Below are 15,594 nucleotides of genomic sequence, written 5' to 3'. Positions count from 1 at the left end.
TCTTTTGATGTGATTTAAATATGTCGCACATAGGTTATGTCTCAGAAATTATCCTTAGTACAAGTGTTGAGAATGAGTTCCCTTCATTTTTGCCTTTTCTTGCCTCCTGCCTTCTATTGTAAAAGGAAATAGCATGAAGTCTTATGATTTTTTCATTATTTGCAAATTACTCAGTCTCAGGTAATCTGCTTTTGCCCCTTAAAATAGAGTAAAATAGAAATTCAGTGTAGAGACATGGTAAATAGTTCTCTCACAAATAGCTGAAAATGCAGAAATGGGTTGAACTGAGTGCTGCCGAAGCCTCCACTTTAGGTCTCATGTTGAATTGGGAGAATTGGTGAAAACTCTGCAGCATTAAAACAATCTTTAGTCAAGGTTGCCCATTATCTCAGCCTTTGTTTTGGGAGGAGTTCCAGACAAGCTGTCCTTCACAACTGGAAGGGAACTGGAGGGTGATCTCCAGAGTGGTCTTCTAAACTTCTAGTTTTTTTTAAATGATAAGAAGATGGCATTGCTTTTATGTGTGAATCCTCTATTTCATAGAGCCCAAGGTGATTTTAAAGTGACTGCATTGGAGAACAGTGGAGATCAAAGGGCTCAGACACAAAGATGGGGAACTTTTAGTTAATTCAGATGCCCATCCGAAGCATCTGAAGTTGCCTCTTACACAGGTACAAATTAAAAAGCTTGTCTGTATGGACACAGTGCTAACTCTGTGGGCATATGGAATACAGCAGCTATCGAGTTGTGACTTTCTCCACCTAGGTTTCAAGTGATATTTCACATAGCTGGAGGCTTAGCCGGAGCCTTGCCACAAGGAAGATGCCACCACGGAGAGTCCTACTAAGGCAGTGCCTAGTGAAGCTTCAGGGCAAGGCTACTCTCAAGTCCCAAGGACTATAAAGTTATCAGCTGGGAGAATGGCTACCATGACACTCCATAGTCACTGGTAGCTGCTCCCTGGATCCAGTGCTGAGCTCCAGGGGACTTTAGGAGTCTGGCTTCTACTCAGCCTGCCCAAGCTACTCACAATCATTAAGATAAACAATCTATACTTCTTACTACTTGCTAGCTATACTGTGAGGTTGGTTAGATATAGCAAATTCAGTTGTGGCTTTCAGCTTATATCAGGTTTGTCATAACCCCATATGAGGAGCATGCATCATTGTAAGACGAACATGAATTTGGGATGCTAGAGATGGGATGTTGTCATTTGAATGTGTCCGCCAAAGTTCATGTGTTGAAAACTTAATCTTCAGAACAGCTATGTTTAGGAGGTGGACCACAGTGAGAGCTAATTAGGTCATAGAAGATTTGCAGCCACAACTGAACGCTTGCCATTATGTCAGGGATAGGTTAGTTATCCCAAGAGTAGACTTATCATAGACATGTGCTCATGGTCTTTTGCTCACTTTTAACCTCTCTTGACCTTGCATCTTCTGCCATAGTAACACCATCCTAAAAGCCCTTGGCAAATGCTAGGGCCATGCACTTCGACTGTCAGCCTCCAGAACCATGATTTATATAAATTTCTGCTCTTCAAAACTTTCCCAATCTGTACTCCTTTATGGTGAGGGAGGAGATGCTTCCAGGTTTATATGTTAACAATTTCCAATTCAGAAAGTATGATAGAGTCCCGATTCCTCATTGACCAAAAGGGCTAGAATTCAGCTTCTTGTCTACTCCTGCATCATTCTCCCCCAGGGTAGCATATGCTCATAGTTTAAGACACAGTCACATGGCCAAAAAATTCGATTTTAGAAACAACAAATGGCCACTATATGAAGTAAAAAAAAATCATAGGAGGGAATATTTTAAATCCAAAAATGTAGGACAGTCTTAAAGCACGTCACCTCTTTCTCTGAATTAGTAGTTTTTATTGGTGTTTAATTGATTTCTTCTCAAATGCATAAATATTAGAAAAAGACTATATTATTAGGGTAACCCCAAACAGCTCGTATCTAGAAACATATGTAATACAAATTTCAAGTTGTAAACTTTCACTTTTATTTTTTTATTTTGTGGCATAGTGGTTGCCTGGATACTGTGAGGCATCTTTTTAAGCAAATTCTGGTCTCTTTTTGTCGACATTGAACCATATAGACTGACTTTCCTTTCTTGGGAGCAAGGCAAGACATATATCAGCACTCTGCTAGCTGCCCCCAAGGAAAATCCACCTTTTGGAGTAAAATGATCAGTTATTGTTATAAGTGGCCTCGATTATAAAAGTATAAAAAAGTTATTTCCATTTTTCTCCCTGGTGAAAGCAGGGAGAAATCCATTAGCATACTTAAAGAAGATTAGTAGCAATAATGTCAGTCTTAGTAACTAGATCTCGCCTGGAGACGTCTAGCCATTACCGACAACATCACAAAAGTGGTTACATGTTTAGATCTAAGGAACCAAAATAGCACAGGTTAATAGGATTCCTGGGGATATTTGAATTTCTTTTCTTTAGTGGATGTGAAGTCTTACGAGTCAATCTAGAGGCCTAAGATCAGCAGTTGTCTAGATGCTCATTCCAGTTAATAATAGAAACATAATTCTTACATTGTCATTTGGAATTGCATTTTGTATTGCATGATGAAGCAGACTAAAAAGTTCTGCATTATCATCTTTAAGTGATTATAGAGGCATTTGAAGGGAAGAGAAAGACTGCCAATAGGATTCTTTGAACCACATTTTAAGTTGATGATCACCAAGAACCAGGGCCATATCTGAGAAGGCAGGAGAACAGCTAAGCATGTCACCAGCAATAGCTTTCCCTGTGTTCTTTTATCAGCTGTTCTATATGCTTGCAATATCTATATTGGGGAGGGTCATACTTTAAGCTACATTAATATCTGAAGGAAAAATGACAAAAATGTTCAAAGGTAAAAACATAAAATTAGAGTGCAAGAAAGTAAACTTAGCAAAGACTGGAATCCAGAGGCCACTTTATTCTTAACAGTGATATATTTGGCACACAGTTGTCCTTTCAGTGCCCCAGTTTTCCAGTAAAGAAATGAGATGGGATTAGGTGAGCTGTCGAAGTTTCTTCTAACTCTTGTTTCTGAGGAGATTGTCACTCAAATCAATTTGCTTATTAGATTAGCTCTCATCAGTCCCTAACAGCATTAAACACAGAATAAGTGCATTTCAGTTTGGAGATATCAGGGGACCTAGCACAATCTCGTGAGATTACATCATAAACACCTATGTGTGACTTTGTGACTTTGAAGTTTCTAGTTTTTCATTTAAATTATTAAAAGAAAAGGCAAGTGAAAGGTAGGGATTTTTTTGGGGGGGTGGGCGGGGATCATGGTGTTTGAGCTTAGCCTGGGCACTGTCCCTGAGCTCTTTAGCTCAAGGCTATCTCCTTCCCTTGAGCCAAGCCCCACTTCCCATTTTCTAGAGGTTAATTGGAGATCAGAGTCTCGGGTCCTTTTGTGCTGGGGTTAGCTTTGAACCTTGATCCTCAGAGCTCAGCCTCCTGAGTAGCTAGAATTACAGGTGTGAGCCACCGCACTTGGCAAGTTAGGTTTTTATTTTTTGGGTTTTTTTGGTGTTGTTTTGTTTTAAATATAGTAAGCAAATGGGGGGAAAAAAACCAAAGAACTTTGTAAATAAAATGAAAGAGAAGACATGACAATTGAGAGAACAAAAGCACAGACCATCAAAGCAAATTGCTGTGGTCAATCAATTGCCAATAAACTAGTTAACCTCAAGGAATAGATTAATTCTTAGATACATTCTACCTAGGCAAACCAAATTTTGAGGAAATAGAAAATCTGAAGATAATGAATGACTAGTAATCCAGTGTCCCACTAAAATGAAAAGACCCAGGACTTTATGGCTTCATGGCTGGCCATATCATGCACTTTAAATTCTTCCATAGATTTTGCAAAACGTTGAAAAGGAAGCTAACATTGTTTTGATTAAAAGCCAGACACGGGCAGTCTAAGGAAAAAACACTGCAAGCCGGTGTCTTAGATGAACAGATTCAGAAATGCTCAGCCAAATATGAGCAAAATGGATTCAACAGCATGTTAAAAAGGATTATTCACCATAATGACATGGGTTTATCAGTAGGATGCAAGTATAGTCCATTTGCAAATCAGTAAATGTACTTTGTTCTGTTAAAAGCAGAACGAAGCAAAATGTAATGATCACCTCCGTAGATGCAATAAAAGCATTTGAAAAAACTCAGCATCTTGTCATGATGGAAACACTTGACTTAGGTATGCAAAGCATATACTTGAGCACACTAAGAACATGATGCCACAAGCCCAACCACACTCAGGATTATTCTCACAGGTGAAAAGCTGAAAACTTTGCTTCTAAGACAAGTCTTACAACTTCTCTTCAACATAGTGTAGAAGTTACATCCAGAAAAATTTGGAAATGAAACTAAATGTATCAAAAGCAAAAAGAAAAAAAATCAAGTTATGATTTTGCATCCATGATCTTACATATATAAAATCCTAAAAGATTTCACACAGAAAACTATTAGGACTAATATATAAACTTACTAAAGTTGAAGGATACAAAATCAGCACATAAAGTGTGAATTATCTCAAAACAGAAACCAAGATAACAATTCTATTAACAGCTTCAAAAAAGCTGTATTATTTACCTATATACTAAATATGTATATATGTATGTACCCACATGTGCTTGCAGTTGGTTGCTTCTATATAATATGGGAGTCACATGGGAGGAATAGTTTTTTGAAAACAAGAAATCCCAGTAGAGTTTTATATAACAACTCTTTGCACTGTCCTTGGGTTTTCTCAAGGTTAGAACTCTACTGCTTGAGTCACAGCACCACTTCCAGCTTTTTGCTATGTATGTGGTTTCAAAGAATCGAACGTGGGTCTTTGTGCATGCTAGGCAAGCACTCTACCACTAGGCCAAACTCCCAGCCCCAACAGCTCTTGAATATTGTGTCCCCTTAGTTAGCAGGTAGAAGTGGTCAGCAGGTAGAGGTGGTTAAAATACTCAGTAAAAAGTACTCACATCTCAATTCTTTCATCAGTATTTGTGATACAGAATGGAGTTAGAGGCTGTATGCAAATAAGCAGTTACTTCAGAAGCTCCTTGTTATGTTTGTTTTAGACTTAGGATTATTTTCTTCTTTCCCACTGTAGAAGTCTAAATGCAAAAGACATTGCTGTGTACATGACATTATTGGTTTTCGATTCATTCTTATTCATAAAAGATGGCCTTTTATCCTGGCTGCACAAGGAAACGAAATGTCAGGGAAAATGTATTCAGGATTTTATTGCTGGAGCAAGAGATGCTGAATGCAAACAGGAGTAGTAAGTTAAAAATCACAGCACATTTTATTTTTATTCAGCTTGTTACTTTTATGTATCTGTATCAGAGGTCAAAAGAAGATACTATTCTAATAAATGAAATATGAAATGGTATGTAGTGCTTAATAGGAAAGAAACTGTCTAGTGCATATAAACTTACATGGGGATATGATTAATCTCCTCCACGAAAATCAATAGCTGTGACTTTTTCAGCAAGCAATTGACATTCCACCCAACCAGCAGCTTACATGGCCTAGACACAGTATTTTTTTATCCTGGAAGGCATTACCTCTACTGCTAGAGAAAAGATTTTTTTCCATATATTTGAGCAGGATTTTTATAAAGTATTGAAGATGAATTCAATAAATCTATGCCCCACCCCAAATAGTATTAAGGAGGCAACAAACTGAAGAAAGTATTAATACAAAAAGAAGGCCCTAGGCATTTACTTGTCTTTGATTTTTGGTTGTCATAGAAAACTTCATGAAAATAGTTAATGTTAGGAAAGAAATTAACAGAGAGCTTGCCAGCTGGGTGACATCCAAGAGAACAGTACTCCGATGTTTATCAGTAAAGAGTAGCCACTGTTGTTGTATTTGGAAAAATCCCATTCCAAGTTGTTTTTCTGATAGTGGAATTATATCATGAATTTAGACTACTAGAAGTCTGTTTATTCTGAGGAAGTGTTACTGAGGAAGGAAACTGAATGCACAGAAATTACTTAAAATTGGTCTGAGAATGAATTGGCAGGTACCAAGAAAGAATCTTTAGGGCCAGGAGTTTGGCCTAGTAGTAGAGTGCTTGCCTAGCATGCATGAAGCCCTGGGTTCGATTCACGGTACCACATTCATAGAAAAAGCCGGAAATGGTGGTGTTGCTCATATGGCAGAGCACTAGCCATGAACAAAATAAAGTCCAAGAACCGTGCCCAGGCCCTAAGTTCAGGCCCCAGGACTGGCAAAAAAAAAAAAAAATCTTTAATAACATCACCAAATGTAGGAAACTGTCCCTGAGGCATTCCTTCTCTTTCACAAATTCCTTTGGCCCTGTTTTACAAAAGGCACAGACCTGAGCAAAACATACAAGACTAAGTAGGAATTTAGGAGAATTAATTAAGTCCACTTTCATTAATTAGAGACATCGTCAACATTAGGATATCATTCCAGAAGACTCTTTTCACTGCCTAGTGCTTCTCTCAGGTTCATGTTTAACCATTTCATCTAATGCTTAATATGCATGCTCTACCTGGGACTGTGTAAACTCTTATATAGGGATGGCTTTGTGGCATAGTACTAAATCAAAAAAAAAAATCTCCACTTTCCTGTTGTTTCATTCTGTCTTTTCCACATGTTCTCTTTTCTGAAACTTGTTTATATCGTCCAAGCATAGGTATAATGCATTAATATTATTAAAAATGTACTGAGGGCCTGTAGGACTCTCCAATCACTATTAATCCATATTAAGCTAATATTCTCTGACCTGGGGAGCTTAAGAATCATAGAATAGTATCCAAGTTTATATGCAGCCATAAATTGTGATCACGATACATTCCATGTAAATTATATGTAAGAATGGTCAGGTTGATAGAATCTAGAAATAAGTATTTTAAAGGCTAGAAGTTGAGAAGAAAATCCTAAAAATGAAAAGAATATTTTGATCAGGGAGGGTACTCTGTCTTTCAGTTTATCAGATTGCTGTTTTGAGAAAAATGTCCATGAGGCAAGAGGCAGAGAGAGAAGCAAAGAGAAGAGTCAGACATATATTACAGTAATGCAGGGATGAGATAATTGTACTTGGTGATAAATAGTGTGATTCTGAATATATTCTGAGATGGCCTATCAAAGGTAGAGTCAAAGAAAAAGTTTTGATGTCAGTTTCTTCTGATTTAAACTTTCTCCCTCTAAATGCTAGAATATTGAATCATCATCTAGAACTTTAAGCTAATAAAGAATTCTCATTTTTTTTTTTTGCTAACTCCAAGAATCTCTTAGAAGCTAATGGCAGTCTTCATGTGGTAAGCTTATAGGGAGGGACTGTGACCTGAACTCCAGCCATAGAGATTAAGTAAATGATGTAAAACTGTCAATGCAATAAGTGTCTTTAATTTCATATTTACTTTGTAACCTCACTGTGCCCAACAGTAAAGTCATGCCCATAAATAATTCGTTGAATGTTCAGAATAACAAAGTTAAAACACATCAAAACTTATTAATCAAGTAATTTTTCCTAAGCAACATTAACAGCAGATACAGAATTTTCTTATAATTATTGTTGAGACAAAACTGAGAGCTGTTTCATTAATTGGGAATGCTTGTCTGAAAGTCGTTAGAAACTTAACCAAATGTTTAAACATCAGAAACACTCCTGCATCTCACTTAAGAAAAATGTGAGTGGGTGGTTGCTGGCTGTTAAATGCCACCATTAACTTTGTACCATCTTTCTAAATTTCTAATCTGCTTCCAGGAGCACATTGGCTTGTTTCTTTTTATGTTTATTTCATGGCTCCAGTATGCCAACCATGGCTCCAGACATTTTGTTTATTGTCTTTATTTAGGATACCAAAACTGTTTTCACAGATGAGGCCTAACTGACTGCTACTTACATGTCAGTGACCGAAGCTAGGATGCATAACTTCAAAGGAAACCAAAGCAATGGAAGGGCAGGAAACAAGGGTTGCCATGTCTGTTTAAGCTGGGTCCAGTTTAAGACATGCTTCTGACATAGCACTGGGAAAATCTATAATTTACAAAACCAAAATAAAATGCTGTTCCATTACCATGGAGGAAGTGAAACAGCAAACAGTGTTGTCACTATCTGTCAGTATTTATAAAGTTGTTTGGTCAGTGTTTGTCTATGTTAACATGGGTCAGATGTTTTGGTTTCTGGTACATTAGACCTGTAAAAAGTGATTTACTAGGGGACGCACTTCAGTACATGGGTCTGAGCAAAGATTTTTTTTTTGATTGGTTGTGGGACTTGAACTCTGGGCCTGGGCACTGTCCCTGAACACTTTTTTTTTAAATCCGTACATGACTATTTTTACTTTTAGTTTAGAATTCTTTTTTATATATATTTTTATTGTAATTAATAGAAGAGTTACATTATATTTGCCAGATAGAAGATGTATTACTTCACAACATTGATACCCTTTTTCATGTTTTGGACCCCATTTTCCTCTCCCCACCCACACCCCTCATCTTGTACCCTCCCCTTCCCTATCCTATTTCAAATAACCAAATAAACATATATACAGTATATCAAATAACAAGGTAAGATATTGTAACAATATGAGATAACCAAGGGACAGCAAAAGAGATGAAAAATAACATAGTACATTAAAGACAACAATAACATATTATATAGCTTTTGTTTCTATATCCTGGAGGTCCTTTCATTTAGCATCATCCTATATGTTCTTATGTATCTAGCTTTTCCTCTATTGTAAATCTCTGCTAGGAGAGCCCAAGGCTTCTACTGATTATGACAAATGAGGGAAACCATTGAGCCTTTGTTCCTTTGAGTCTGGCTTACTTCACTTAATATGATTTTTCTGTCCCTGAACTCTTAAGCTCAAGGCTAGAGCTCTAACACTTTTAGCCACAGTGCCACTTCCTAGATTTTTTTTAATATGGCTCCGTAAGCACAGCCAACAAAAGCAAAAGTGAACAAATGAGATTTCATCAAACTAAAAACTTTGGTACAACAAATGACCAAAGACAACTTACAGGATGAGATAAAATGTTTGCAAATCATTCATGTCACAGGAGACTAATGCCATGAATGTATACCAGCATAAAGAAAAAGAAAAAAAATACCGTTTATAAAATGTGTATCAACAGGGAAAGAAGAGGAGGAGTAGAGTTAGGGAATGAGAGAAAGGAGACAACAAAAGGAGCAAATGTTCAGCATCTCAAATCACCAATGGAAAGGCAATTCGAAGCAGCATTGGGTTATCTCACTCAGAATGGCTCTTTCTTAGACAAAAAATTTAAAATGCTGCTGAAGATGTAGAAGAAGGGGAACTCTACATCCTCAACTCTTCTTATTGATAGCAAACTGTATGAAGATTCCCAGAAAAACTAGAGATAGACCCGAGCGATATGACTCAACAATCTCACTCTTGGGTATTTATCCAAAAGAACAGAAATCTATCAGAGAGACATTTGTGACTCATACATAGCCGACTCCTAGAATCAACCTAATAATCCGGCTGAGGAGGGAAGGAGAGAGAGGCAGAAAATATGCTATATATCTTGCTCAGACTTTAAAAAATAATGGATCTTTGTCAGAATCCAGCAGAAATAGTAACTACAATGCTAGGTTAGTTTCTCATCTGAATAAATGAATCTTCTGATCTGCTATTCTACTGTCCCTCATGTACTCAGTTTACTACGTTCTCCAAATAGTTACCACACTAGGTGTGCAGCCTCACAAACACCTGTGTGAACTGTGTTCTGACTGACTGCCATTGTTCTTTGCCTTCAGAAAACCCGTTATGAAATATATGTCAACATTCTGAAAGAAGGAGGCAAGCAGCTCCTGAGTAACGAGGAAAGTGAGACAGCAGGACTGAAGAAGTCACATTCGAGCCCTTCCTTGAACCCAGATTCTTCTCCAATCACCGCCAAGGTCAAGCGTAATGTGTCAGAGAGGAAGGATCACCGACCTGAAACACCAAGCATTAAGCAAAAAGTTACTTAAGATCCATCTGTGGCCAGAAATTGCTGGTCATGGAGCACAATAGGGTTTTTCAAGATCTTTCTGGTAATCCGTGAATATATTTAAAAAAAATTCTGTGACTAAATGGTGCATTAGTAACCTTTTCTATTTGTATTTTTTGTTAGTTTCTGTTTAGATTGTCTTTGTTCTTGATTTCTATGCTTTGATGACTTTTGCAACTCAGTAACTAATGCACCTTTTTTCTGTATATTAGGAGACGGGGGATCGTGATTCCAAACTTACGTATCCCTTCTCCTTGGATTGTGTTTCATTTGTACTTTGCTCAGTTGTTTTATGTATTCTCAATCAACTGGTCTACTTTTTCTTTTTTTAAGATTGAAAATTTCAATCCGTTGTGAAACACTTAACTGGACATTGTGGTTTAGTACATTCTAGCCAGAATTAATGTAAGTCTTTACATGTGAAATCTCGCCCAGTCACAGAGGTGAACTTGAGTACAGACAGATGCTCAAGAACTGCAGTATTGGGAGTCAAGGTGTTCTGACGTGATGTGCCTAGATGCACATCTTGGCATGAATTGTTGAGTTCGTGCCTGCTGGAACCAGGACAAAGAGGGTCTGAAGATCACAGGACTAGAGAACTGCTGGAAGCACACTTCCTTGATTGAGGTTTGAATTCCATTCCAGCAAGTATGGGATAAAAGAAGTGGAATCATTTTGCCTTTGAAGTCTAAGGTTAGATTGCTATTGAGTTAACTTTGCTTTTTAGTGGATAGAAGCAATGGCCTGCTCTTGGGAAGCTACAGCAGTGGATGTGAGTTTGGTCTGCAAGTAATCGTTACCTCACTCCTACAGGGGTCTCGACTAGGAACCCAGAATCATCTCAATTAGTCATAATTTTCCATTCAGGAACAAATTCATTTTACTCTACACACATGTACAGGTATGAGGTCATCTCTTGATTTAAAACAAAATAATGTTGAAAATGGAATCGCTTTTGTTCTTTCCTAAAGTCAAGACAAAACTAGGGAGTACATAGTGCTTCAGTTCTTCAGCAATGGGTATTGATTCCTTAGACTACATCTGAAGGTAATATCCAACTGGATTGTGGTTAGAAAAGGGAGAGATCCGGATGCCAGTTGCATAGACAGGTTGTTAGTCTATTCTTATCTCTCTCTCTTTGATAGCCACTTCACTCTGTCACCGTTAAACTTCTTCCTAAAAATGCTTTGTCTATTTTTATCATTTTTTTTTCTGTGTACTCAAAATAGTTCACCTCACAGTCACAAGCTTGCTCTGGTGACAGTCCCTTTGAAATCCAGGGTAATAACAGAATAAATACTCTATGACAGAGGAAGAGAAGGAGATGAGAGTTGAGCCCTCTTGACTTCTAACTTTGGAGTTTCCAAACCCAAAACTCCGTATTTCCTAAAGCTGTCATCTTCCCAAATTACTCAAGTTCAAGACTAATGAGATTACTTAAATACTTATTTCTTCCCATAGAAATATTCTCTACTTTTACTTAGTTTACTAGTTGAAGGTACTATGACCAAAGTATTAGCTGCTCTGCATGAATAGCATGGTTCCAGTGGATTAGGGAAAGCCTGCTAAAAATCATGGTAGTTTTAGTGACACTATTAGGGTGTGCTAGCACTTATTTATTAATGTTTACTTCCTTAACTATATACATGTCTGTGATGGTTGGTGCCTAAGGAAGAATAGCCCTTCTCTAATGTGTAGTTTCTTGTGGTTATTTTGCCAAATCTCAGAAAAAACTTCCACCCATCTCTATTGTATTTGAATAAAAGCAAGGACTAAATTTATGTTTCACAAGCTGAAACAAAGATGGTAATTACCAAAACTGATCTAAGTACCTAAATCATTTTTGTAGCTTCTTAGTGAATACAAGATTCCATCAGCAAGTGGCTTTTCTTCCTAGAAGCTGAACTGCTAGTATCTGTTTTCTGCCTAAATATTTGTACAGCTGAAGAGAAAGAGGTACCTAGCCTCCGTCTCGTGGGTGTCAGTACCTCAGAACAGTTGACATGTTTAAATGTGTTTGTCCCACTCTGTGTCTATGTATATAGAATGTTTGTATGTATTGACTTAAGTATATAAAATGCATTGAAAAAGGTACCCTGCTACAGTATTTCTGACATGTAAAGTCATCTTGAAATACCATCCATACCACTGTGGCACCACTCTTGTCACAGGACTCACTAGGGTTAGCTCTTTCTGGGCATGATCATAGATAATCAGGTGACAAGGGCACTTTCAAACCTGCAGAATACTTTGTCCCCATCATTTATCTTGAAAAACCAATGTTTTGTGAGCCAGGATCCCAGCCGCCCTCGCACAGTGTTGTTCATCTTCAGAGGCTGGTCTAGAAACACCTTCTCCCCTGGGCCTCTAGAAGGATGCTGTCTGCTGTCAGTGCATGGAGCAGGCCACGAGAGTTTCCTGTGGGAGCAGAAAGATCTGACTTGATTCTGAGAGTCTGGTGCACAGCCAACCACTTTCCTCAATGCTCGTATATCTTCATCCCAAGAAGTGAAATGTGCTCCGCTTCACTGCCATGCCAAGCTTGTTGCCTGATTTACGGTACAGGGAATGCCGTCCCCCTTTTCCTATGAAAGGTACTTCACCAAACCTCTCCCCACCCGTGCTTCTCCCCTACCTCATGGCCTAGGAGCTTTGGGCTCCTATCCATTTTTTTTTGTATAAATACCCTTAGTAATAATTTTTAGTGTACAAGATATTATGTCATCAAAATACCTTTGATAGTCTTATTGTAGAATTACAAGTAAGATTACAAAAGTGACCCACATATAAACTCCGTATTTGCGGGCTTACCCGCACCTCACAAGGTGGTTATTATAGGAAGATGTCAGTCATAACACGGTTACTGACATGCAGAGTCCTCATTGACAGACCAGAGGTAATTGTGCAATGTACTTTCATAAACATCAGTTAATGACCCCAAGTATTACATTTGTGCATTGTAACTCATCTCAGTAAGACCAACATGGGGTAGTATCCTCTGATGAAAATACCTTTTCAGTTTCTAGGAGGTAAAGAAAGAAGGACATTTTCTCATGCAGGAGTCACCTGGCTGCTTCTGAGTTCTCTTGGTTCTCCAACTGTTGCCAGAAGACAAGGTCTGCTTCCTAGCAGAAATGACGTGAAGACACTAATTTTGGAGCAGGAAAACCTGGCTGGCTTTCCAAGGCTTGGCTAGGTTTGGGTTTCATTCTATGACCAAGTGTGGTAATTCTGAAGTTGAGGGAGAAGTTACATAACCTGGAGGGGAAGAGGCCCTCCTTTATCAAGAGCTGGGATTGTGTTCTGAGAAAAGGCAGGCCCCGCTTGGTTCTGAGATGCTGTTTCTCATTGTCTTCCTGCCAAGACCTTGTGGATCTGATCATTTGACATTGGAATGTGAATCCTTTGGCCTGCTTCCTTGGACTCAATTCTTAAGCCCAGTTCAGCCTTGGTGGATAGTAAGTTTCTTAAGCTTTGTAGGTCCGATCTTTGTAGGTTAGCTTTTGTGAGCCCAGTTAAGTTTTTCAGGTCTTTGATTATCAGCAGTGAATGATGCCTGTTGAATGACAGATTTCTTCCCAGGTGTAAAGCTTTCCCTGGCTGTATGTAGAGAAGCTCAATTGGGGTTATTTAGGATCTGCTTTGGTTTCAGCGCATCATCTATAAGTAATTCAGGTAGGATAGGGGAGTCAGTTTGGTAGGCAGGTGATCCTCTGGGCCGCCTCCTGGCATCCAAAGCTTCCTCCCTTTTCATTCACCAAGGCCAGGCTGCTGACTTTGTCCCCCTGTCCTTTGACATCCTATGTCATCAAGGCATCCAGAGAACTCCAGAGATCACAGAACATCTTCTTAAAATTTACTGAGAGTGATAGAGAGGTACTCTGTCACCACTTCTCTCATCTTCCTTTTCTCACTCTTCCTTAAAAGGAAGACTACAGTCCAAGGTCATTCTCCTTTTGTACCTGCAGTGTCCAGAACCCCAGAAGGCAGCTTGCTGCTTAGGGACTTTCATTGGCTCATTTCATGAAGAGAGAGTATCAAGAAATACTTGAGTCCTCATGTTAGTTTGCTAACTTGAGTTCAGCAGCTAGGGAAGATTGCACATTAACTATATATAGTAGGTTCCCTTACGTCTCCTTGGGGCATCCTCTGTAATTTTTGTATGTCTGTTGTATTGAAGGCTTTTGAAAGTCATCTGTGCACAGTAATGTCAAGTGTCCAAAAACATGTTTTCTGTCACTTGCCAGTGTTGTATATGTGAGTATTTATAGGTGTATGGATATGAATCAGTGTGTAGATGGCGTCAGTATATGGCGTATGTGCATTGAAATTATTTGTGTCCTGATCGACCAATGTGATATGAACAAAAGCAAGTAAAAAAAAAAACCTCATAGGACTGACTTGTACAGTGTACAATTGAGAACACACAGAGTGGTTTTGTTTTCTTAAGCTTATATTCAAATGATATTTTGATTAAAATTTTTAGTTAAGAATTTATGGCTGGAAAAATCCTATCTGTGAGCTTTGAATCACCAGGGAAAATGACTTTGAACTAACTTTATGAAACTATTGAGGTATACAACATGCAGTGCCAAGGAGGTAGCTCATTCTAACTTGGGAAACACAAAAAGAAGCAAAAAAAGTGAAGGGGAAAGCCAGCCTGTGCACTCTTAGCAACTTTAGTATTAAGAGCACTTAAACATAAAGTTGAACTGACAGTTTGGGGCTTATTACAAAATGTGATGCTTTAGAGCACACGTTCTTTATTGTTGTAATTAGTCCAGGAAAAAATATATAGCTTTCTGAAGACCTAAATAAGTACCCAGTGTGTACCTATGTATATTTAACAGTAGAAGAAACCACTCTCCTGGTGCCGGATCCTTACCTTCTTTTTGCTTTACAGGAGTATCATAAATGCTGAAGTTTATCAGGGCATCCCAAGCTTGGGTACTGTATTCTAGGTTTGCAGTTGCACAAATTAGTAGCTAGTATCACAGGTAAAAAGGACTTAAGGACCAGGTTAAAACCTTATTTAATATTTTTATATTTAGTCTCTTTTTCCTGCCTCTCCCCAAAGAAGAGCCACAGGCCTTAGTTGTTTGACCTTATTGCATATATTATAGAGTGTAAATAAGTAATTAGAAACTAAAATTTTATTAACCAGCATGTTTGATGTATTTAAAGCCGTGACTGAGTATGTCTGAGTGAGTGGCTGAGTGCAGTGTCTTTTGTTTCAACACGCTGCTAGTGTCCTCGTAGTACCTGATTCCAAGAATCGGAACTGTGTGAACCTTCAGCTCCAGGCTGTGGCAGTGTGTTAATAGTGACATTTGGTTCTTGTTGTTGTTGTTGTTGTTTATTGACTAGTTTCAAACTATTTTTTGCAAATATAGTTCTTACTTTGTTCTTGACGTGCAATGGACTGACTTTGCGACTGATCCGCAGAGTCTTAGTTCTGCAAGAGTATTTCCTTCCAAGAATTATTGGTAGTTTACAGAAAACAGCCATTTGATTCAGAAATCATACAGTAAAGGAATAGTAGAAATTTTATTTTGAGTCTCAGTTATTTGAAATGT

General features: G+C 38.2%; 1 protein-coding gene across 6 annotated transcripts in view; it reads left to right on the top strand.

Moving 5' to 3' along the window:
- Psd3 (pleckstrin and Sec7 domain containing 3) overlaps positions 1–10,115 on the top strand; it is a 285,771-nt gene extending 275,656 nt beyond the window's left edge. For all 6 annotated transcript variants that reach the window (XM_090354241.1, XM_090354243.1, XM_090354242.1 and 3 more), the window contains one exon: positions 9,783–10,115. In XM_090354241.1, the coding sequence (XP_090210367.1) occupies positions 9,783–9,998 (216 nt within the window). In that variant the 3' untranslated portion in view covers positions 9,999–10,115. The remainder of the gene's footprint in view (positions 1–9,782) is intronic.
- Positions 10,116–15,594: the final 5,479 nt, after the last annotated feature.

This window comes from Megascapheus bottae, chromosome 20 (assembly GCF_031878675.1).
Source record: "Megascapheus bottae isolate mThoBot1 chromosome 20, mThoBot2.hap1, whole genome shotgun sequence".
NCBI lineage: Eukaryota > Metazoa > Chordata > Mammalia > Rodentia > Geomyidae > Megascapheus > Megascapheus bottae.
This window is presented reverse-complemented; position numbering and strand designations above follow the sequence as displayed.